Raw genomic sequence first — 23,320 nt, 5'->3', positions numbered from 1 at the left:
GTAAACACTTTGATACTATTCCTACATTTTAGAAGTCTGCTTTATTAATACTTGAAAAATACCTAATCCTCAACTTAATAAATGCAAGTTAATCTTATACTATTTTTTAAGCTGTGAAAATGACAGCAGACTAAACAATCCTATTACTCATTTTCTACATTCATTAACTGCTGATTTATGAGTCAAATGTCATCAAATTACTATGAAGCTACAAGTCTGCCCATTCACTGCATCCCTGCAGCCTCCCCACATGATACAGAACCACTCACAAAGAAGAAAGAAACTATGCCCTTCATTTAAGTCATCTGGGTATTTTGCGTAGTTAGTGTCCTTATAGGACACTAAAATTCAAAAGCTGATGTTTATTGGCTCATAAATGAAAAGTAGAAATGTTTTTCCCTGATCACATGGTATCACCAACAACATCATTATGCACTGTAGATGGAAATTTTAACTTCCTTTCAAGGTAATCAAAAAAATAGGAAATTTTTAATTTTTCTGAACTTTTAGAAATGTAATGCTCATTCTCCCCAACCTCCCTGACCCTACAATCTTTTCCTAAAATACTGAATTCAACAGCATAACAATTATTTAAAAAATAAATAATAAAGGGTACTATGGTCTTCCTTGAAATGACTATTACATTTCTGACAATCAGGTAGGTGAAGTAGAGAATGGAAAGGAAGGAGGGGAAGATATTCCAGGGCTTCAAGAAAACTTCAAAAGAAGCAGTCCTGTCTAAAAGTAGGATAGAACATGAGTGGTTATTAATTTTATTTTATACACACAATCTGTGCTAACATGAGGTATTTGGTTATAAATGTTATCCCTCATTAACAGTCAATACAATGCCATTTTTCCTAATAGCGCTCCTCCCAACAGAGGTGTAGGAAAAGCACTCGGGAATAATTCATAAGATCAGTTTTATTCTGTCAGTATTTATCAATAGTTCCTTGGGCATATTTTAAGATTGCTGATCCTCAAAGTAATTATTTGGCATGCACAGTGCCTGGCTGGCTTTTTTAAGATATGACTTGGGCCTTAAGCTTCATAAAAAATGTAGTAGTCCATTAAAAGATATTCAAGAAACTAACAAATATTTCAGAAGAACAGCTAGTAAGAAAAACCTAAGTCAGTTAAACTTTCAAGAGTCAAATGAATAAATAAATAATAATTACAGAAGATTAAGAGCCAAATTCTGCAAGGTTTTAAGTATCCTCAGTTCCTGTTTAAATCAATGGGAATCAATGGTGCTCATCACACTGCGGGATAAGGACCTTATTTTAGGTCTAAAAAGGAATAAAGTTTGATCATCTTATTTCCCCTTGATGGGAACAAAGAAAATGGTGATTCAATGAAGTTTCATTGGGAATAAGATTCCCTACACTGGTGTTTAATGCATTTTTGTTAACAAAAAATTGTTTATATGCAGACTTCACAAAAGTAGGCCTGTACAAGGTGGATTTCAAAAATAAATCAAATTGGGGGGAGGAGGGGGAAATTACAAACAAGGGGTTTTTTGTTTGTTTGTTTTTTTAAACAAACCTATTTGACATTGACAACCTATGTTAAGGCCTAACTTATTACAATCATTTTAATTAAAAGTAAGTACTTGGTATTTAGCAGCAAACTGTCAGGAAAGTCAAACCACTGAGCACCTGGAAGTCACTGGCTGAGCACCTGGAACTAGTTTGTTGCAGTGCTAAGTCAGCTTTTGACAGCAGTAGCAGGTGCAAAGAAGAATATTTTGTTCATTTCAGTTTATTCAGCTAGTTCAGTTCAATAACTAGTTCATTCAAAATTAAAAAGCCAGTTGAGAGTTGAAAAGCAGGACAGCTTGTTTTCCTCCTCCAATCTATGAATAAAAACTAGGTGTGAGGATGAGATCTTCTAGATCTAAAATTCTGTAGGGCACAGTGACCAGAAGTAATCAGTTCAATTCAATAACTACAGATAATACTTCCTTTGTTTAATAAGTCCGTTTTTAATCAAAACATGTTTTGCATTTGAAACTCTTTGTAATTTTTCCCTTATGTTTCAAAAACATTTAAGGCAGTTTTATTTCATAAAAACAAAAATTAAAATGCAGGTTTTGTGCATTTTAAATTTAATTTTAACTTGCATCCAAAAAACGTGACATAAATCACAACACCCAAACAATCTAGTAAATAAGAAATGGATCACTCACCACTTTTAGCATAAGGTAAAAATTAAGAATCTAAATACATATCAGCTATGTAATTGCTTAAATAAATGTGTAATATATAAAGGTATCCTCCTTGATAGCAGGGGGAAAAAAATATCAAATTTTCTCTAACGACTACAATTGCAAATGATGATATGTCTAAATGGTTACCAACCAAGAGAAGTTATTTTCTTTAGGAAAATAATTAAAAAAGCACAAATGCAAAACATGATTAAAATCAATTTAAATCATTTTGATTTAAAATCAATCCACCCTCGTCCTTTACATTCTTTGTGCATTTTAAATAATAAAGTTACTAGCTTCTAGTAGCATATCAAATATGGAATTTAACAAGTAGCGATATATAACGTATATAACATATAAAAGGTGGCAAAATAAAGTGCACCGAGTATACTCTACAGTCAGGAATGCCTCTGACATCGGCTCCACGTGTGGACTTGGGCAAGTCACTTCAGCTCAAACTTTCTAAAGCTGCTCCACTTGACATCCCTATGGTCTCATTTTAAAAGGTGCTACATAGCCGCTCCAAGCAACAAAAGCTGCAGGTGCTTACCACCTCTGACAATCAGGCCCTCGGTTATCTCAAGTTGGGCACCGAAGACTAGTGGATACCTCTTGAAAAGTTGGGCCTTTGCCTCTGTGGGCCCAATTCTGATCTGACATATAGCTTGATGTCAATGGAAGTGAAAAATCAGGAGTGAGATTAAAATCAGGCCCACTATTTCTCAATTTATAAAGCAGGGACAACAGTCCCAACAGCAGCATCCTGCCACTGATTCACAGGATAGCCTTCCAGATAAGTCAATAGCACAAAATGAAGGCAAACTACGGCTGTTACCTCCTTTGCAGGGGTAAGGATTAGTTAATGTTTATACAGCACTCTTAAAAAAAATCTGGCTGCACACATTTTTATGATTGAGTTTGTTATCAATCCTAGCAGGTCAAATATTTTATTTCGTGTGTGCGCGCGCACACATATATTTCTTAATTACACACACACGTAAAATAACATACTTTTCTATTTTTTAAGACCTCAGCACCCAGCAAATTCTGTTGCTCTCAACGGATGATGCTGGGTGGCAAGACATTTGAAAATCTGGCCAGTAATTATATACATACACACACACACGCTGAAGTGTACGCTGCATCAGCTAGTGCTATGCAATCATGTAATGAAAGAAGCCATCATAAAATTCACACACCCTTGAACAAGAGCCTTAGCTTTGAATGGCTATTCCTGAACGTTGTAGGTTTGTTACAACTTTGAACACTGCAAGAGTGTACATTTTCTGTAATGAACTGACCATTCATCCCACCATATAAGAGATCATGGGTTTTCTGCTCCCTCCAGTCTGCTACACTCTTCACTATTTTGCATTAAGTGCACTGGGTTTTGGATGGGAGAGGCAGCAAGGCAGGGAATTACAGCGGTTAGACAACCAAACCTTTGTACTCCTTTAAACCTGCAGGCTGCACTCCTATTGGTTAAACATTAAGGTATTTTAACAAGAAGCCAAATTTAAACTATGAACAGAGCTTTTAAGGAGCATAGGTGCATTCAAAGAGTGTGAGATTTGAACACCCTCACTCCTCCAGCTGAAACTGAAATGTAATAGTGTTTTGCTGCACATACATCTAGAGAAAATAGAATAATGTATGTTCATATAGTGTGTGTGCACGCATTCTCTCCCCACCCCACCCCCACCCCTTCCCCTCTTTTTCATTTTTTCCTCTGAGGTTACAAATCTGAATAATTCATTTTATTCTTATCCAACTCTTTCCTCTGCCCACAGAACTACATTTTTAAGATCCAGAGAGAGAGAGAGAGAGAGAGACAGACACTTTTGCCCACTGATTCTATATTTAGACTCATACCCCTGACAACAGGATCATGTCTTTAACATTTAAATTGTTTTCCCCATTCCATTTAAGGTACTCTATAGACCGACTTTGGAAACCCTTGAGCACCCTCATGTGGTCAAATGTAGCTATAAGCAATGAAACTTTTATTGCTTGGTTTAAAATGGACATCGTTTGTATTAGCAAAGGTTTTATTCATTCAAAGTTTTCATCCCCAAAATCATGAAGATCACCATGTCCAAAGTATTATTACTACCAACTAGTCCCTTCAATAACGCCTTCCCTGCCTTTTATTCAGTTTCAATTCAATGAGACCTCATGGATATGAAAAGCACTGCAAGCATTGCCAAAGTAAAAGTAAGAGTTTTGGTATGTCCATAGGCAGGTAAGATCCATCCAGGATAGGGCTACACACAGAGTTTGGGGTTTTATCTCGTGTGTCCACTTGGTATTACTATCTATTCCCAATCTGGTAGCAGGCTGCTATGTCACGTAATGCCACTTTTACTATCTCTCTTTTCTCCCACCATCAGACACCATTCCTCTGTCTAATATAAGAATTTTCTGTATCTTGTGACCCCAACCTTTGCATGTTTTTCTCTTGTCAAGCTATAAGGTTTTCAGAGCAGGGATTAGATCATCCCCTGTATTTGTGCACAGCCTAAAATATCAGGGTGCCACTTTTATATAAATACTAGCTTTTCAAACTCTATTAAAAAAGAGAAAAAAAAGTCAAAGTTCTATTTTTACGTTGAGGGCATTCCACAGCAGTAGCAGGGTTGATGCAGAATGATGGGCAAGAGTTCACTGGAGGGTCAACACAAATCTCCCTCCTCAAGTAGGGTTTCCTTGCAGTAGTTCTGGTTTAGCACAAAATGCCACTAAATGGAAGGTCTCTAGCTGCATTTCTTCCTTGCAGTTTTACAAACAGTCAACTCCAAGTATATCTTAAAAATTGTACAAGCCATACAAGAGAGCATCTGTTTCACCAGAGTCCCCTGCCTTGGCTTTCGGTCACTGCACAACCCCTTTCTTCATCTCCCTCTTCTTCTAAGGAGGTGAAGCGAATGCATTATTTGATTGCCTACATATCAACGCTGGGTAATGAACATGAGGAATTGGAAATACTTATATGTCAGAAAAATTACTACAAAGACGGCATTTACTGAATCCTGGAGCCTTGTCAGTGAATGTTAGTCACTGGCAGCATCCTCATTAGGGAGGACAACAGGGAAGAGAGGTTGGACTCTATATCAAAGATACCATTACTTGTTTTAGTGATAGGCAGTTGTGTTGACAGAATACACAGTTCTGTGAGGCATCTGATTTAGTACAGTAACAACACAACATTCTGATTTAAAAAAAAAAATAAACTAACACTGAAGATACTTTACCATTGGAACAGATTACCGGGGAAGCAGCAGATTCTCCATCACTTGGCCCTTTTAAAATCGAGAATGGATGTGTTTCTGAAAGAGGATGATTATACTCTAGCTCATCTACAAGTTATTGAGCTCATTACAGGAATTAATAGGTCAAACCCTACAGCCTCGACACTATGCAAGAAGCCAGATGATGATGATAATGGTCTTTTCCAACCTTTTAGAAAGGGGGGTATTAAGCTTAAATGAACTCAACCATACATAATTAGCCTCCAATGGGGAATTAACCCCCAAAAGTTCAAGCTGTTCATTGGCTCAGCAGTCTCTTAGGGACATCACTGGAGCGGCCTGCAGCAGGGCTCTTGGGGTAACCACTAAGGGGAAGAAGAACACACTACCCTTAGTCACATCCAGCCTATACTAAAAACCGTTTCATTAGAGTTCCCTTTAAAGTACCTATCGATTTTTATTTTATTTAACTCTAAGTACAGACTGGAACTAAACAAGCTGCTTTTTGGGATGGGGAAAAAGCAGCAGGGCTCCAAACCCCATTTCTCATAAATAGTGGCATATACGTAAAGCTGATGAGAAAAGGAGTTAATTTTTCCTGTGAAGTACCTGTGGGAAAATGGGGAAAAGGAGACTCATTTTCTTCAAAATTTTCCACATAAAATTAGAGTTTTTGGTAAAAAATTGTAAAGTTAAATATTTCTATTCTGAAGTGCTGCCACACTGTCTCGTGTTCTCATTTTTCCCCTGTAATCCCAGCTCCGGTTGGACTACATCTCTCGGTATGTACCACGGTCTCTCTTCTTGGTGAGAGGAGGTGGTGCATCATAGCAGTTGCACAGTGACTCCTAGGAGATGAAATCTGGGTTGGCAGCCCAGCCTAAATAGAAGATCAGGGAAGGCATTTCAGAATCAAAATGTTTCAGTATTCTGGTGGCCAGTTTTGCAACTGAAGATCTAAGTTATCAGCAGAAAAGCTGGGGTTTTTTTTGTGAAGTGTCTTAGTTGAAAACCCAAAAATTTCCATAAAAAAAAAAAAAGGTTCAGTAGAAAATTTTCAACCAGCCCTACATATACATTGTCAAATAGGAACCTCTAGTTGCCAGGCGACCCAACCCCAAGTGTGCAAAAATCATAAGTCATGATTCAAGAATTATGAGATTGGCTTAAAAATCATGCAATTTTGGATGGATCATTTTTGTCTGTCTTCTGGGATTTCTGAGCCTTCTGGGTGCACGTGGGTTGCATTTTCAAACTTTTTTCTCTGTAACCATGTAAACTAGAAATTTTCTTTTTTTAAATAATGAAGACAGATTATACTGCTCTTCCAGGACTGCCTGACAGAACAGCTGTGGGTGAGGGGGAGCTCTATAGACACTGCAGACTCCAGAAGGATGCTGAGCTGCTTAACCGAGACACCAGTTTGGCTCGAAAGTTAGTTGCATGGGTGAGGGAAACCTTATCAAACCCAACTCCACAAAGCCCACAACAAATATATTCCCACTCCCAGCACTGCCAGCTCTTGTGATTTCTTTCCAAGTCATGTGACTTTGGCCAGGGCTGGAGCCAGTATCACAATGACAGAAGAAACTCCAGCTCTCTCTCAAATTTCAGTCATGCCTGTACGAACCCCTTCTGATTGGCTGCCTTCCCCAATTATGCACCTCTTGGGAAGAGCAGTCAATCAGAGCTGCTACAGGAAGCAGACAGAGCTCTCTCCCCTCCCTTCAGGAGCAGAGGCTAGGGAAGAGGGAGGAACAGACATCGTTCTCTCAGGAAGGAGCAGAAATAGCCCAGCAGCTTAGAGCAGCTCCACACCCTCCTTCTTATTCCCCTTCCCACTGTGAAAAATGGGTCAGTCTGCTCTCTGCTCCTCCCCACTTCCCTAATCCTGGGAAGGGAAAAGAGAGGACCCCACTGACCCCCCTCCCTCCGGGAGGGGTAGAAGAAGCAGAGGCAGGGAGAGGAACAGGATGAGCAGATGTTGGGGCTTGAAAGGCAGATGTGGGATTGGGGCACACAGTTAATTAGAGCCTTTGTGTTTGGAGAGAGGCTGGAAGCTCAGCACCAGCCGCCAGCCAGCAACAGCTCCTGCAGTGAGGTCAAAATCACCTTACTCTATGAACTTGGGAGTGTCAGCAACACGACTTGTCACAGACATTGCGGGTGAACAGGAGGCGTTCAAAAAACAAAACAAACCAGACAGGCCAAGAGATACGATGAGATTTATTTAATTATGTGATTTTGGGGCCAAATCCATGATTTTGGGGGATCTAGTTCATGAGTTTTGAACGTTGGTGGCTGCCAACACTCCCCTCCCCTCCCAAAAGGAATGGCCTGGCAGCCACAGCTCCCGCCTTCCTGTGGCCCATTTAGAAGGGAGATGAGCTTCCCAGTCTTGATCCAAAACCCACTGAAGCCAATAGGAACATTTCCCTCAACATCAATGGGCTCTGGATCAGGGTCAAAAAACCTAAATATGGGAGGCCAACTCTCCTCATATTGCTTAAACCAGAGGTCTTCCCCTCCTTCCCCCCACCCCCCATTTAAAAAAAATGGCTGCAGACTGAAAGACATTCTCTCTTAAGAAACAAGTAATGGGCTTGTGTGGGTAAGCAGGGGAAGACTCAAGTATTGCACTCTGAACTACCAAGTCAGGCTTCAAGGATCACAATCCATTATCATAACCAAGATTTTCTCTACTGTCCTTAGCTAAAAGAAATCTGAAAGATAAAACACCTAAGTACATACACCCTAAATATAAGAATTAAGCACAAAAAAATTACAATTAACAGTTTTCTTCTCCTAACTTCTATGATCCAAGAGATGCTTGTATTAAGGCATGCCATCATTATACTGAATAATTCCTCTAGATTTCTAAAAGAGAGCTCACATGAACAGACACACAAAAAAGACTTCCTGTTAAAGCAGCATTAGATCTATAGAACTAAAGAAGGATCTATACTAAAAAATTCTTTGAAGTTTTTAAAACAGAAATGTAATCTAAAAAACAGAGAAGTGGACCCAAATCCATTTGGTTTACAAATACCAGGGGGAGGTCAAGGATTTTAATATCATTAGCTTTATGATGTCATTTATTTTACAACAAAACGAGTCACTTTCTCTCTGGATGTGTAGCTGGAAAAATTCTCTGCTTAGCTTTCAAGATTCTTAAGCAAATTCCACCTTCTTTTCCTTAAAACATTTAGTCTAACACAGGCCTATTTGTAGTGATATTAATCAAATGTATTTAGAGTAACCTGAATTGGGTGTGCGGGCGGGGGGGGGGGGGAGAAACGGGGTACATTAGATGACCCAGTTACAGCTGCTTTCTGGAAAGCAGATGATGATTTATCAGTGGTTCCCACTGCTTCATATGTGGCAACCGCCAAAGGTGACAAGGACTCTGCACAGGTGACCAAAGATCGCCTAATTTTAATAAGGATATACTTCTACACGCTCAAAATGCTGTCACTCCATTCTTCATCTTCCATTTCCTTTTCAGAGATATCTCAAAAAGAATAAGACAGTAATAAATGGGGGGGGGGGCAGAGGGAAAGACGCCCTTACACAGAACTACAACAACCTTAATACAACAGGACAAGCTGGAGGACATGCCAGATATCAGACAGTTAATTGCGTAGGTTAGGAGATCCTGCACCGCTGAATGCTACCACCTCAACCAAAGCAGATCTGGGTCCCTTTGACTTCTAACCTTATATTAGGAAAATAACCCTAACAAAAGAAACCTAATGATACACATACATGCTGTGGTAATGCATACAAGTTAAAAAAAAATCAGTCTAAAGGAGGACATTATAATTTTGGAGAAGTGCAGAGTGGGCAGAAAGAATTTAGTTCCTAGGGTCAGTGCTGGGTGGTAGCAGCCAAACCCAGGAAGAGCCACAATTACACACACACACACACACACACACACACACACACACACACACACACACACACACACAGAGAGAGAGCAGTGGTGCACAGAGATCTGTAATTGTCTCTTTTTCACTAAACTTCCCAGACAAACAAAATAAAATCAAAGACGAAGCCACATGATTGGCTGATGGAAAGTTTGGCTCTGCCCTGTCTTCAACTCTAATCAGTATGGTAAAGAACCGAACAGAGGAGCACACTGTGTATATATCTGCTTATCCATTATATTATTGATATAGCACCCACATATGGTCATGGTACTTTCCTATATATTTGTCAACACAAGCTCATACCCCAGAGATAGACCCCAACACACTCCACAGAGAAGCAACTAGAGAGCTAATCAAATAATGCTCAGGTGCCATGACATGATGTCATTTACTAGCATCCGAGTTACGAGTTCTAGAGCTTGCTTACTCATTTCATTTACCACTAGGTTATTTGTCTTCTAACTGGAGGAAAGAAATGAACAGGACAGCAGCTGGAGAGCGAGTTCTCAGTTGTCATATTATACTCACAGCTGCACGTAGTGCAGCAGCAGTTCACACTTAGTATCCATGGGCTAACTAGCTAATCAATCCATCACTGGTTTTTCCATTTGTTTTTATACAAGAACCTCCTAAAATGAATTTGTTTACACAGACATATTCTGGTTTTGCATATACAACTTTTTTTAAACTACAGTTTTACATACTATTGTACTGATGTATAATTAATCTACATTGTTTCTGGACACCTACTATATCATTAGGACTCTGTCCTCTGGACCAGAAGCAAGCAGACTTCAAGCAAGAACTCTCACACTGCTTAGTAGCACGACAGATACCAAGATAACTTCATTTCAAGATTGAAAATAGAACTTTGTAAACAAGGAAACCCTTGTGATTTCTTTCAGCAGTGTCCTTCAAAACTTGTTTAAATATTTACTTGAAAATTATAAAATTCAGCTAATCGCATGCATATGCATTGGAAGTTACCCACTGCACTATTTACCACAGAGCTATAAAAATATCTTCAAAGATCTAATAACCTTGATCCAGTGTCTTGCATGTCCTGTCTCCCCCAAAATCTCCAGATCTCATTTCAAGAGCTCAAAACGTAGGCAAGAACTTGCATCTCAATACAGGAGAGTACAAAACATCCACATTTATTCTAAAGCATTTCAGCAAGTGACAAACCAACTGGTTGAAGAAAAAGCCTTGGCTTTCTTAATGGGCAAGCAGTATCGAGGTAGTACTTTAATTTAGCTCTCACACTAATCTTCAGATACACCAACTGGCAATGTGTAAAACTAGGGCCACTGTTTTGTTTTAAATAAAGTTTCTTCAGAACTGTTGCTATTTAGATCTTCCTTTTCCTGGAACAACTGGGAATAATTTTGTTTCTATATGAAATCAGGAAGCTACATACCATAGGGCAGATCCAAAGCTGGTGTAAATTGTCATAACTGTTGAAGTCAATAGAGCTATGACACCAACTGAGGATCTGCCCCTTCGTAGAACAGAATCTAGGCAGTCAGCTTTCAGAGTCAAGTGTCAGATAAAAGCTTTTGCAGTTAATGTGTGTGTGGAGGAACAGTAGCATTAAGTGGTTTACTGGAATATGGACAATAAATATGCCTAAAGAGAGACACCAGTGGGCATAGAAAGGGCTCAGTTTCTGAATCAAAGGTGGTGACAGAGGACAGCTTCAGTATCATCATTTATCTACCAATTTCCCCACAGATCTATTGGTATAGCAGAGTGGGCAATATTTTCCACTTTAACACTCTAATTGTCCTGCAGGGCTAACTGAAGTTAAAATGAATACTCTATACTGTATGCTTACCACGCTTTTGAAAAAGAGCTGTATTGACTCCCAAAGCCTAGAAACACTAAAGAGTTTTTAGGGAACTGAAACTTGAAGTGAGAGGCAGGAACAGGGCCGGCTCCAGGCACCAGCGCAGCAAGCAGGTGCCTGGGGCAGCCAATGGAAAAGGGCCGGCTCTTCAGGGGCAATTCGGCGGTAGGTCTCTCAGTCCCTCTTGGAGGGAAGGACCAGCTGCCAAACTGCCGCCGAAGAATGAAGCAGCGGTGGTAGAGCTGCTGCCAAAGTGCCGCTGACCGCAGCTTTTTTTTTTTTTGGGCCACTTGGGGCGGCAAAAACGCTGGAGAGCTGGCCCTGGGCAGGAAACCCAGTTGTAATAAGTTTTTTTGAAAAAAAATAGTCTGCCAAATTCATTAAGAGAGGTAAAGGAATACACAATCCCCTGAGCCAAAAAACCAAACACCTCCTTACATAAATTTTTAGTGAGATTGCCATGTCTCTGGACAAACAAAGCACTGCCACATAGACATAAGCAGGACATAATTCAATTAAACAAATCCTGTGTAAACCAAAATATGACTAGCCCAATAAACTAGTGTTTCTCCCATGCAAACTTTCCGAGTCTAGTAGGATATTATATACACATGTAATCACACACACACACACACACACTTCTACCTCAGAACTATTTTAAACAGAATTACACTAATTAAAAATATCCAGTTTAAAGAAACAGAAATATACAAAGAATAGGTACCCAAAATGCAATCATTAAACTTTTTGCATTCCTGAAAGTGTGTTTTACTGTTTCATCAAAATGCAGTATGACTACTTCTTTTTATCTGTCCTGTTTTCCTAAGCAAGTTGAAGTTCATTTCAGAAACTGCTCGTCACAGATATCAAAGCACCCAACTCTAAGTTTCAGCAGATTTTCATAGACACATTCAGGTCCCATTGTTTACTGAAAACCAGGTGACTGATATTTAGAAACTTGTAATCTGTTAAAAGACATAAGTAAAATGTAGCAACTAATAATCGTTTCTCTATTTTCTTATGGGTCCCTGAAGCACTCAGAATAAGCCATCCTTCAACAAGTTAACAGATTATTGTTTATAATATAGCTAAAAACTGGAAAGCGTTAGCGAATAAAGAAAACAAGAATGTAAACATGTTAAAAATAGGGTAAGATTCAAGTTTACATTCTATAGGTAAGTCCATTTTGACATAAGCCAGTGAGAATGACTGCAAACTAATAAGAGACAAAAGAGCAAAACAAATATTATTTCATGCAAAGCCCAGAAAAATGTTTTTTGAAAGAGGTACAATAGGAAAAGGTGCTTTGCAAATTACTGGCATTAAACCAACATGCACTTTTGGAATGTTATGAAATATTTTTTTCCCCCCCCAAATCGGAAAATCCAGAAGAGGACAATTGCATTTCTTGATTACTTGCTCCATTAAAGATCATCCGATACACAGGACTGATCCGATGGTCTAAGGAAAGTGCTCTGCATTGCACCACCATACAGAAATGTTTCTGTCTCTGTCAGGGTTTGTCTCCATACAAGCTGAACACCAATTTGATTACATTTACAAACAGATTCAGTAACACTGATTCAAAACCCGATGTAGGAACTCTTATTCTGGAAGAAGAGAGCCCTATGTTGGATTTCCTTTAAACTGATTTCTTACCAACTTAACCAAAATTGAAATAGGGTCCTCTGGTTCCAAAATAAGAGTGTCTACATGGGAGGATCGCACCAAATTAAATAGGTTTAAGAAACAACTTGTATTAAATTGGTGCCATTTCTATGTTTAGAGATATGAGACCTTGTATAAAGTGGTATCTACACTCCTTAAACAAAAGTAACCTGGCTAAGACACCGTCATGGTCTCTGGTTCTTCAGGCTTCTAAGCGCTGGAAGTGACACAAAGGCAGGGTGCACATCATATTTCTCAATCTCTCTGGCTAGCTAAAGAATCTTAGAATGGATTCCAAAAACAACAGTCCAGATGGTGACACAGGGGCCTTCAAAATGTGTGGGGCTATAAATCCCTCCCCCATCCCAATAACAATACAGAGGGTGCCCTGTTGAAAATGAGGGCTGGGACAGGAAAGCTTCATAAATAAGTTTTGTTGTAAGCCATTTTCATTTTGCTGAACTTGAGATGTTATAGGGAAATCCTTATTTGCTGTGTTGCAAAATGAGCATCTAACATTTCTCCTGGCTGAAAGCTGCTCCCATATTTTTCATAGCTTGCTGCACACAGTCTGGCCCTGCTGGGGGAAGGTGCGGAAAACAGAAAGAAGTAAAGTTCCTATTTCAGTGATGTGAGGAGGAGAAGAGCCCCATGTAGGTCATGCTGGTTAATAGTTTCTATTATATAAATACTGTTATGTTTCTCTAATGGGGCAGGAAAAAGAGCAAAATATAATTGAGAAGAATGATGGGATGAATTGGCAATTCATTTACCTCCAGAAAAAAAAATGGTTTCTGGAACAGAACTGAAAGCATCTTTTCCTCTATGAAAATTAAAACTGCAGAACAGTTAGACGTTAGTATCTGAAGAAAAGATAGCAGAAACATTCTCGGCAGAAATGACCATCATGCAATCATTTCTAAAAATGGCAAAAAACAAAACACACAAGACAAAAAGTAGTGAAGCGTGAATTATGTTTCAGATGGCAACCTCATGCAGCATGGGTTTGTACAGTACATACCCAGATAGGATCTCTTGGGAGGTGCTTTGATTTCTTCATCTTTACTATCTGCAGCTACATAAGAAAAATAAATTGAGAAGAGAGGACGAAAAGACAAAATAGACTAATTTGAGTCAATACAGTAGATGGTCTTTTAGTTTGTTTTATTTTAAGCTTTGTTAGTACATCTTGCTGATAAAAAAAACCATGCAAAAAGTTTTAGTTTCCATGCTCTCTATAGGGTTTTCCCCAAGATTTTAGGGAAGAATAAAAGGGAAGGAAATCACAGAAAGGCCTCAGTGTGAGAAATAACAGCAATTTAAAATAAAATAATAAAGGAGGGAGAGAATAGAGACAATGTAACATGTAACCCTCTTCAAAGCAATGTACACATTTATAAACTTTTCAGTGAAAGAGAAAGCTTAAATTGCTTGTTTTTATTCCTGTGCCTGAGTTAAATGTGAGGATGGAGGAGCCTTTCAGGAAAGAATTATGTAAATTATGCAAATAAAGAAATAAAACAACATGATAGGGCTGCCTCACATTCTGGAGGAAACCCTTTTCTTCAACACTTCCAACAGGTTTAACTGTTTAGCCACTCACGTTAACAGAGACAGAGACCAAATCACCAATTCAAGTGTTCCGTATGCTGAACCATTTAATTTGATCCTAACCTTCCTCTGTAAGCCTCAATTCCATTTGAAAACCACATACTACCCAAGACAGTGCTCTCTTAATAAAGCTCTTCAAGGGAACACAGTGTTATAGTACGGGACAAGTTGTAAATAGAAGTTAAGATAGCATCAGTTTGAGGGTCCAAAATTAAATGACAGTAAGAAATAGACTGAAATAATAATGGAGCCCCCATGCTACTTGGCTTCTAAGCACTACAGGAATACAAATAAGCTACACAGCAAGGGTGGCTTTAGGGTTAAGCAAAATAGAATTAAAGGCATCACACCAACAGAATAGACCATCCCCATGACAACCCCCCCACTGGTTGTAAGCAAAGTTAGAATATTTAGGGGTGCCTGGCAGTTACCCACACACCAGGGCAAAGGTTCTTGGGGCATAATCAAGATTTGGGGTGATTGATTGTTTTCAGTTGTGTAATACACATGCATACAAAGGGATGTAATCTCCTCTTGGTTAATACCTGTAAATAAAGGATAATAAAATGTATGCATGAGAGAACAAATCTTTCCTAGAAGCTGGGGGGGGGGCGGGGAGGGACATTTCCTGGTGGGTTTTTTGTTGTTGTTGTTGTTTTAAACAGCAACAAAGGCGGAGAAAATAAGTCTCCCTAATACCCAGCCAGGACAGAGACTCTCCAAGGAGACAATCAAGCCAGTCCAAAGGGAGTGAACTTTTCAAGTTGCAACAGATTTCCACATAAATGGAAGTGCCATAACTGTGCACTATCCACATTAAATGGCTTTGTGGATACACTGTTAACTAAACACTAAAATGTACTTCAAGCCAGAGGACCTAGAACAACTTGCTTGAGTTCACAAAAACTGTCCTCTGGATTAGGAGAGAGACCTTGTTATTGCTTTGGAAGCTAAGAAAAAGATTGGCTTCCCCCTAACCTAGTTATTTAGCAGTAGTTATTTAAATGAATAGAAAAAAACAAGCTACTCCGGGATAACTCAAGACTCATTGGTGAAATGTGCACCGGGGATTAGTAGACTGGAATATAAGGCATCCACTAAAGTGAAGACAGAGCCAGGACAGGCTCACTTTTTAATCTGAATTATGTTGTAGAGGTATTAGGGAAAGAGGATGGAAGGAGAATGGGTAGAAAGATTTAAATACAAAAATATAGTGATATTGATCTTATTATGATGATACTGCAATTCACAACCTAGCCACTTCCATCCAGGGATGTCAAAAGCATCAAACTGAAATTTAGCTTCCCACCATCTGCGTGAGATATGGCAAAAACTTGGTACAGAGAAAACTCAGGATCAGATGGGAAAACAATGAGAGAGTCAGGTTTAGGAATGCAGGTCATCTGATCAGGGGCGGCTCTAGACATTTCGCTGCCCCAAGCAGGGCGGCACGCTGCAGGGGGCGCTCTGCCGGTCGCCGGTCCCGCGGCTCCCGTGGACCTCCCGCAGACGTGCCTGCAGATGCTCCACCGAAGCCGTGGGACCAGCGGACCCTCCGCAGGCACGCCTGCGGGAGGTCCACCGGAGCCGCCTGCCGCCCTCCCGGCGACCGGCAGAGCGCCCCCCGTGGCATGCCACCCCAAGCACGTGCTTGGCGTGCTGGGGTCTGGAGCCGCCCCTGCATCTGATTCCCAGTTCCTGTGCTTCACCCTCTTGAAGGAAATATGTATGCCGAAAATGGTAAAATAGCACAAAGATTAATTTCAAGCCAGTACATTACATCTGACAGTAAATCACAAGATCCTCAGCATTAATACCTTTCAACTTGTAGATCTTTCTTATATGATAATATCACTGGTTTAACCTGCGTATCAATCGCATATATGAAAGCCAGGAGAGACATTTAGTTGCACTGTGCGGTTCTAATAAAAAAAAGTTTGCATGGAGTACAGTGAGCCTCCTGCTGCAAAGAAAAAAGAGAGTTAAAGCCCAAAACAACAGGCAAAATTGTTCTTTTTGCTGGATTAAATATATGGAGAACTGGCTCCTGGGAAATGATTATGGCATGACACACTGAGTACGCTCTGCAAGTTACCTTACAGGCTAGTGAAGAGCCCAATTCTTTCATGAGGTGACTGAATGCCAGTCATTCAATCAAAAAAGATTGTGGCTGAAGTTGAATTGGACATGCAACCCCCCTGACATGTATTGAGGAAGCCTGCTAGAGAAGGAGGGAGGGGAAAGAGGGCAATCTAGTTTGAAGACTTACCCCCTTGGCCCCACAAAGGGCAATCTGAAGAGGAAGCCCTCTGCTCCGCTCCCAACCAACAGGTATCTACAGGCAAAGAGCTGGCTGTTCCCCTCCCAATTCATCCAGTTTTTAAATCTCTGCTAAATGAGGCCAGATCTAAAGTCATTCATTTTCCCAGCCTGTGATAACTCTTGCAGACAATGCATTCCCAGACTGTAGAGGAGAAAGATAGATGGGTCAGAGTATTGAGAGTTGCAGATGAGCCAACGTTCTCCATGACGTCACTTTACCTGGGCAGATTCACAACACACTCCACAGAAACCACTGAGTGGGAGTACGTTTGCAGAGCAGGCCTATCTTTCTATTAAATAAATAAATCTGCTGCAGAGCCAGCACTCATAGCCCTCTAGGGCTCCCTCTGCCTGGAAAGGCTGCAGCTATTTGGAGCTGGATCAAGCCCTCAGTTTTTAGGGTAAGAGAAGGAAGAAAACAGATCGAGAGAGCAAATTATATGTCCATATTGGCAAGTCAACTGAAAAGAAGCCAACAGTTTTATAGCCCAGCAGCAGCAGGAACAGGAGAAACATAAAATGGGGAATGTACACATCAAAAAAGAAAACCAGAGGTTGGCATTTGTTACATTTCCAAACTGTAAGAGAGTCTGCCATACAGTAAATCATTTTGTAAAAAAGACTTAGAGTTTGTCTACATGGTGGGGTATAATGCACTCTATGGGGATGTTATTTCTGAAGCACACCATCATGCTGCACATTAATTGGTCCTCTAAGACCAGGCTGGTGCGCACTGAAGGCTCCCTAGTGTGCTTTAATGTAGTACCATTTCAAACAATATTACATTAAAGCGCACCAGCAGGGTCTACACAGACTAATTCATGCACAGCATGTTAGTGCGCTTTACCCCATAAGGCACATTACCCAATTGTGTGGACAAGCCCTTAGATCAGTGATACTGAGACTGAGGCTCAGGAGTGGCCTTTTAATGGGTCTCTTGTGGTTCTTTGCAGCACATGATATTAAAACACTGTGATTTAATTATTAACCAATTTAAGTTATCAATCAGGATGCTTTTACTATGTTATTAACCAATTGTAGAATACTTGGTCAGTCACTTTGCTATAAGAATAATTAATAATAATAAATAATATTGAGAGAGAGAGAGAAAGAAAGAAAGAGTAAGTAAATGAAACAATGAACACTACTATGGCTCTTTTGGGTAATGTTGATTGCTAATTTGGCTCCTGAACCACTGAGGTCTGAGTATCACGGCCTTAGATTAACAAATGATATTCTGGCCCAGATTGGAAATTTCCACCCACCCACAAAAGTACTGCAAGACCACAGGAAGCGTACAATATGTACACTTCGATAAACCTGTAATAGTGACACACCATCACTCCCTATTTTGACAACAAATGTGATGACAAGAAATAAAATATTTTATGTGCAAGCAAGATACAGCATTGGCAATAGTAAGGTATGGCTTCTGACACTGGTCAGTGATAAATGGTTTCTGCAATTCAGAGACATGCAGAAAAGTGCAGTGAAAATTCTTGTTGTCATTCAGGCCTAGATCTTAGCATCATCGAGACTGGCAGAGTAGCATAACTTCTACTACTTCCTAAAGTTTGACATAAAATATTACAGAGAACTCTATTTTCTAGACTGAACTAAGACCCATTTAAAATACTTGTATGGAAGGAAATAATTTTAAACAGTCCATTCAGGAAGTGCTGGGTTGGATCTTCAAGAGACAATGGTTTGCACCACGCACAAAAAATTTTTCACTCAACCCAATGACAATACAAGACATTTTTAGAAATTAATATTGGAAGATTTCACTCTGCAAAATTACTGTTACCAACCTGAAAAGGAGCGACGTTTTATGTTCAGTTCATTTGACACACGTACTTCAGTGCATAGTTTCAGCATCAGTAACATAGTAATGATCATGATAATGCTTTGCCACAGAAGAGGGGACTCAAAATGCCTGCCAAACCTAAAAAGTAAGAGAAAAATATATAAACATCTCAAGATGATGATCTTTATACACAATTAATCTCAACCCTATTTAGGTGTTTGACAACTGTATCCTTAACAATCACAGTAAATGACAAATTTGCAAAGCTGCAGAGAAGAATTACACTAAGAGATCTAGCTGCATGTAACCTAACCATATTCCACGTGAACTTGTAGCCACAGGCACCGACACTGAATGCTCTGGGGCTGGATCACCTGTGGGAAAAAAAAAATAGTGGGTACTCAGCACCCACCAGCCACAGCTGTTGGGCAGCAGCACTGCCAATCAGCTGTCTGGTGACACCCCAATGAGCTAATTGGGGATGCCGCCAAACAGCTGTTTGCCAGCTGGGGGGGGGGTCTTAAGGGAGGGTGGAGAGTGGCGGGCAGGGGGCGGAGCAGGGGTGGGAGCACCCCTGGGGAAAACTAAGTCAGTGGATCTAAAAGCATGAGTTTCTGTTGCCTGAACTAAAAGGACCAGGTCCATTAGCTTGAATGAAGAGGCTGATTCACAAACCTGGTCTAGCTACTAGAAGGGGATAAAAGAGCTACATTGCATTAGCATGAGACACACACATGTCTTTCCTCTATTAAGTGAAGACGCTGTTAAGTTAAGAACTCCTGCTCTATATACTAAGTTTCCTATATATAATTTTAAAATACATTAAATCATAAGCCCATACCGTCCCATTCCCCAAAAAACACAACTACCAACCTATGATGTCTAACAGTGTCCCCCAACAAACCTACGAACACCCGCTCGTACTGCACTCCCACCACTCCAGAAGTCTGGAAGAAGAGAGGGGCATCACTTTTGGGAAATGAACTCCAAAGTTGCAGGAAACAGCTACTTGATTCTTCAGAGATGTGGAAACTGAACGGAAAATGCTCTCTCCCCGCCTCTCCCCCTCCCCCCCAGTTTAATTTAGGTTTGCTTACTGACGCTGTCTGGTGGGAATTACTGAGCTCTCCTACACGCACTGCAGGAAGAGGAACTTGGGTAGCAGCCAGGACTTAATGAAGGGTCCTCCATCTTCCATGATTGCATTAGATTCTATCACAGAAAACAAGACTCTTCAGTGAGGACTGGCTGCTATCCAAGTTCCTCTTCCTGCATTATAGGTAGGAGAGCTCAGTATAATACCCAACAGACATCACCAGTAAGCAAACAAAAGTAGGGTTTTTATTTTTTGAGAAAAGGGAAGGAAGATCCCATACAGATCTGGTGCAAAATATATTAGATTTATTGTAGACAGGCTCCAGGCACATGATTGTGACTTCTCTCTCAGCTCAAACAACCTTGCTAGGGTGTATTCCTCAGAGATTCTTACTGCTTCAAGAAAGCAATTTGGGGAATTAAACAGCGTGCTTTCACTCATTCTTTAATTCTGGGCCACATTTCCTATCTGCCACTCCAAATACACCCACAAACTAGTCACCCAGGCCACTGCTTCATCACCCCACAAACACTGTGCTGCCACTGGCTAAGAAGATAGGAGACAACACTTACAGGAGTAGGATGATGATTTGTTTAATTAATGTTTTACAAAGCTCTGGCAAACGTTAAGTATAGGATACTATAATGAGCCATTAGTATGTATCAGAGTACAATGCAAGGTCTCCCATAAGAGTCTGGATATAATTCTTTAACTTGGGTTTCTTTCAAGACAGAGCTCTGAGCTAGTCATTAAGACACTAGGATAGTACCAAGCGTGTTTGCCATTAAGCCCTTGCATTGTATGAATGCTGAAGGAGTTCTTTACTTCCACTATGGTCTTTAGAGAGATTCAAGTTTTGTTATGGGTCCATGTGGGTTATGCCCAGTAATGGGGAGAAACTGGAAAGTCCTTGATTCTGGACTTGCTGAGTTTTCTTGGAACTTTTCCATTTGTAGGCGGACATGTTTGTCCCCAATGGACCAGACCATCCCCAGGGAACTGGTCATGGGGGGGAGGGGGAGGCCTAGCTGCCTAGTGCCACAGAGCTGGGGCCATCATTATGAAACCATGAGCCTTCACAATGTCTCCTGGGACACTAGTGGCCTAGGACTCTTGTGTACATGGCTGCAACAAGGCCTCCTCCTCAACTAATACCCTGGGGAGAGGGGAAGGGTGACACTGCAGCAGGTCATACCATGGTAAGATCAGCACTAACAAATTCAGAAGATTGCTGAAGTGTGAGGAGTTGATGCAGCCGAGTGTACAAACTCCCCTCTGATCTGCAGAGAACCCAAGTCAGGTTTCCATTGAGTCAGGAAGAAAGAGGATGGAGTGGAGCAAAGTAGAGTTGCCATTACTCCCCTTTCTGTGCCCCTGCTCCTTGCCAGGGCAAACCCTGCAAATGCTGCTGAATCTGCAGTTTCAGGGGACCCTGATGTATAGAGTCCACCAGGGACAGTTTGCATTGCACTGACCATGAGCCAGAGCTCCATGGGTATAGTGAGAGGAGCATTACAAACAGCTCTGTGGCAAAAGCCTGATTCCCAAGGGTCCTCAAGTTATTTACCCCACTAACACAGCCATGATACATAGAAGAAGCGGGGAGCCTGTGTCATAAGAGAATGTCTCTGTTGAGGGTGGAGCTAGAAGCTAGCAGATAAACACACAAGTTCTGGACACATTACTGAGCCAGTGCCATGCTGGCATAACAGAGGAGCTTGTCTGAGATCTGCTGTGCAACACTCTCCTGGCAACTGAGGAGCCCATATTAATTGTTTTGCTGGAGGCTTCAAAACTGAGGAACTAAGCCGGTCGACTGCTTTCATCCATCTGTCATTCAGGAAAAGAGAGAAGAGAATCTGTCCTACTGTTGGCAACTATTACCAAAAGTCCTCTAACCGTAGGTGTACGAAATACTGTACTTATCCCCATTACAAATCCATTTGTATAACAGCTAATTTAGGGCTACACGGGCAGCACTGGTGCTGAAGTTCTATTAAGTCACAGGATAGGGACGGCGTGGACATTAGTATTAGTTCCCCGTTACTGACATGCTAATGTTCTTCCAGCCTGATCCAAAGAGAGCCCATAGAGTCTCTACTGGCTTATTCACTCCTTGGTACGTTTGTGGAGAGTGCTGCCAACAATATCAACTGTTACACAGATATCTGCCTACTACAAACAGAAACAAGCTAATCGCCTCAGGCTACCAGCCGGCAGCTATAAAGCAATTTACAATCACCATAAACTAGTGGCACATTAGAACAGAGATGGAAAGCTGTGTTATCAACCCTCTGAGTCATCTCTCACTTTAGAGCTAAGATTTAAAAAAAAAAAAAAACCCACAATACACAAGAGTTCACCTGGGCCTGAACATATATGGCAAGGTTTCCATAGTCACTTCAAACAATGTATGAGAATTTAACAAACTCCAGCACACACAGGACAAAAGTTGCACTACATAAACTTTCATTCTGACTAGCCAACGCACTTCAAGTTAAATTCTCCTTCTAGATACTGTGTTCTATTCTAAACAACTTGAAAGCAAATAGCTCTTATTTTGGTCAACATGATGGACATTAACATGGAGAAAGCAGGATGTACACTCCAGTTTGTATTTGAAATTACGGTTCAGGAGCCAGCCTGGCAAAAGCATCACACCAGGACATGGAGGATCCAAATTTAAGATTCTCTTACCTCTCCATTCCCAAATGGGCTGGGGAGGTGATAGGGACTGGAAGAAGGGAAGAGGCTTGTGTTGCTGTGCAGTGAGCATTCTGGATGTTTCAGAAGCAGCATTCGACCCTTCCCTCCCCACCTGCCAAAGGCGGTGAATATTTTTGCCAAAGCAGGGCTTGAGGGTGGGAACAGTAAAGAAGCTGCTCATAAAAGTAGGAGGGATCCTTAGGGTACTAACTGGGGCTCAGGGAAAGAGGAATATAGGATTGAAGCCTATTTATATTTGTTGTTCTTTCTTTCTGAGTTTCTAGCTGGTAACTATCATATAGCTAAACAACTGACATTTTCAGTTTTGGGGTGTCCAATGTCAGACCTCAAAGCAGTTTCCCTTCTATTTATATAATATTTTAAACTATCACTGTGAAGAGTTCTTGGTTTTTGAACATATACAACTTTCTTTAAGTACCAGCAATATTTTTGTTTTTAAAAAATCTTAACTGTTTGTGTTCATAAAACAGAGAGGCTGAACAACTGGGCTAGAGCCAAACTGACTAGTCACCATGAGTTTGTCTGAATAACTCTACCAACGCACCTCAATCTTCATGCAACAATCCTGTTACTCCAGTCCTGGGCCTACCCTGACAGAAACCACAGATTGTGTGGAGACAAGCCAAACTATCTATCAGTTTTGTGATCTAAAACACAGTGAGTTGGCCAAGACCAACTTCACTAGCAGCCAAGCTGGGTTTGAATATGAAAGCTTAATACACTAACCTACTGCAGCATTTAAAGGCCAGATCAAGGTCTTCTGCAGTTTAAGAGATTCTAAAACAGGGTGGAAGCTGTGTTACAGGCTGACACTGTGTAACCCAAACTATCAGGCTCCTGGGGGACAGCATGAT

General features: G+C 40.7%; 1 protein-coding gene across 8 annotated transcripts in view; it reads right to left on the bottom strand.

Moving 5' to 3' along the window:
- SLC66A2 (solute carrier family 66 member 2) overlaps positions 1-23,320 on the bottom strand; it is a 98,345-nt gene that overhangs the window by 64,845 nt on the left and 10,180 nt on the right. For 6 of the 8 annotated variants that reach the window (XR_005593762.1, XM_039523078.1, XM_039523080.1 and 3 more), the window contains exons 3-4: positions 18,648-18,781; positions 5,461-5,535 (exon numbers count right to left, since the gene is read on the bottom strand). Coding sequence is in view for 7 of the 8 variants with exons in the window: in XM_039523078.1 (XP_039379012.1) it covers positions 5,461-5,535; positions 18,648-18,781 (209 nt within the window). In the remaining variant the exon portion in view is untranslated. Of the gene's footprint in view, positions 1-5,460; positions 5,536-13,924; positions 13,979-18,647; positions 18,782-23,320 lie in introns of all 8 variants that reach the window. The other 2 variants (XM_039523076.1, XM_039523077.1) reach the window with 2 other exon arrangements.

This window comes from Mauremys reevesii, linkage group 2 (genome assembly GCF_016161935.1).
Source record: "Mauremys reevesii isolate NIE-2019 linkage group 2, ASM1616193v1, whole genome shotgun sequence".
Taxonomy (NCBI): Eukaryota; Metazoa; Chordata; order Testudines; family Geoemydidae; genus Mauremys; species Mauremys reevesii.
The sequence above is the reverse complement of the archived record's forward strand: the minus strand, read 5'-3'. Positions and strand labels throughout refer to the sequence as shown.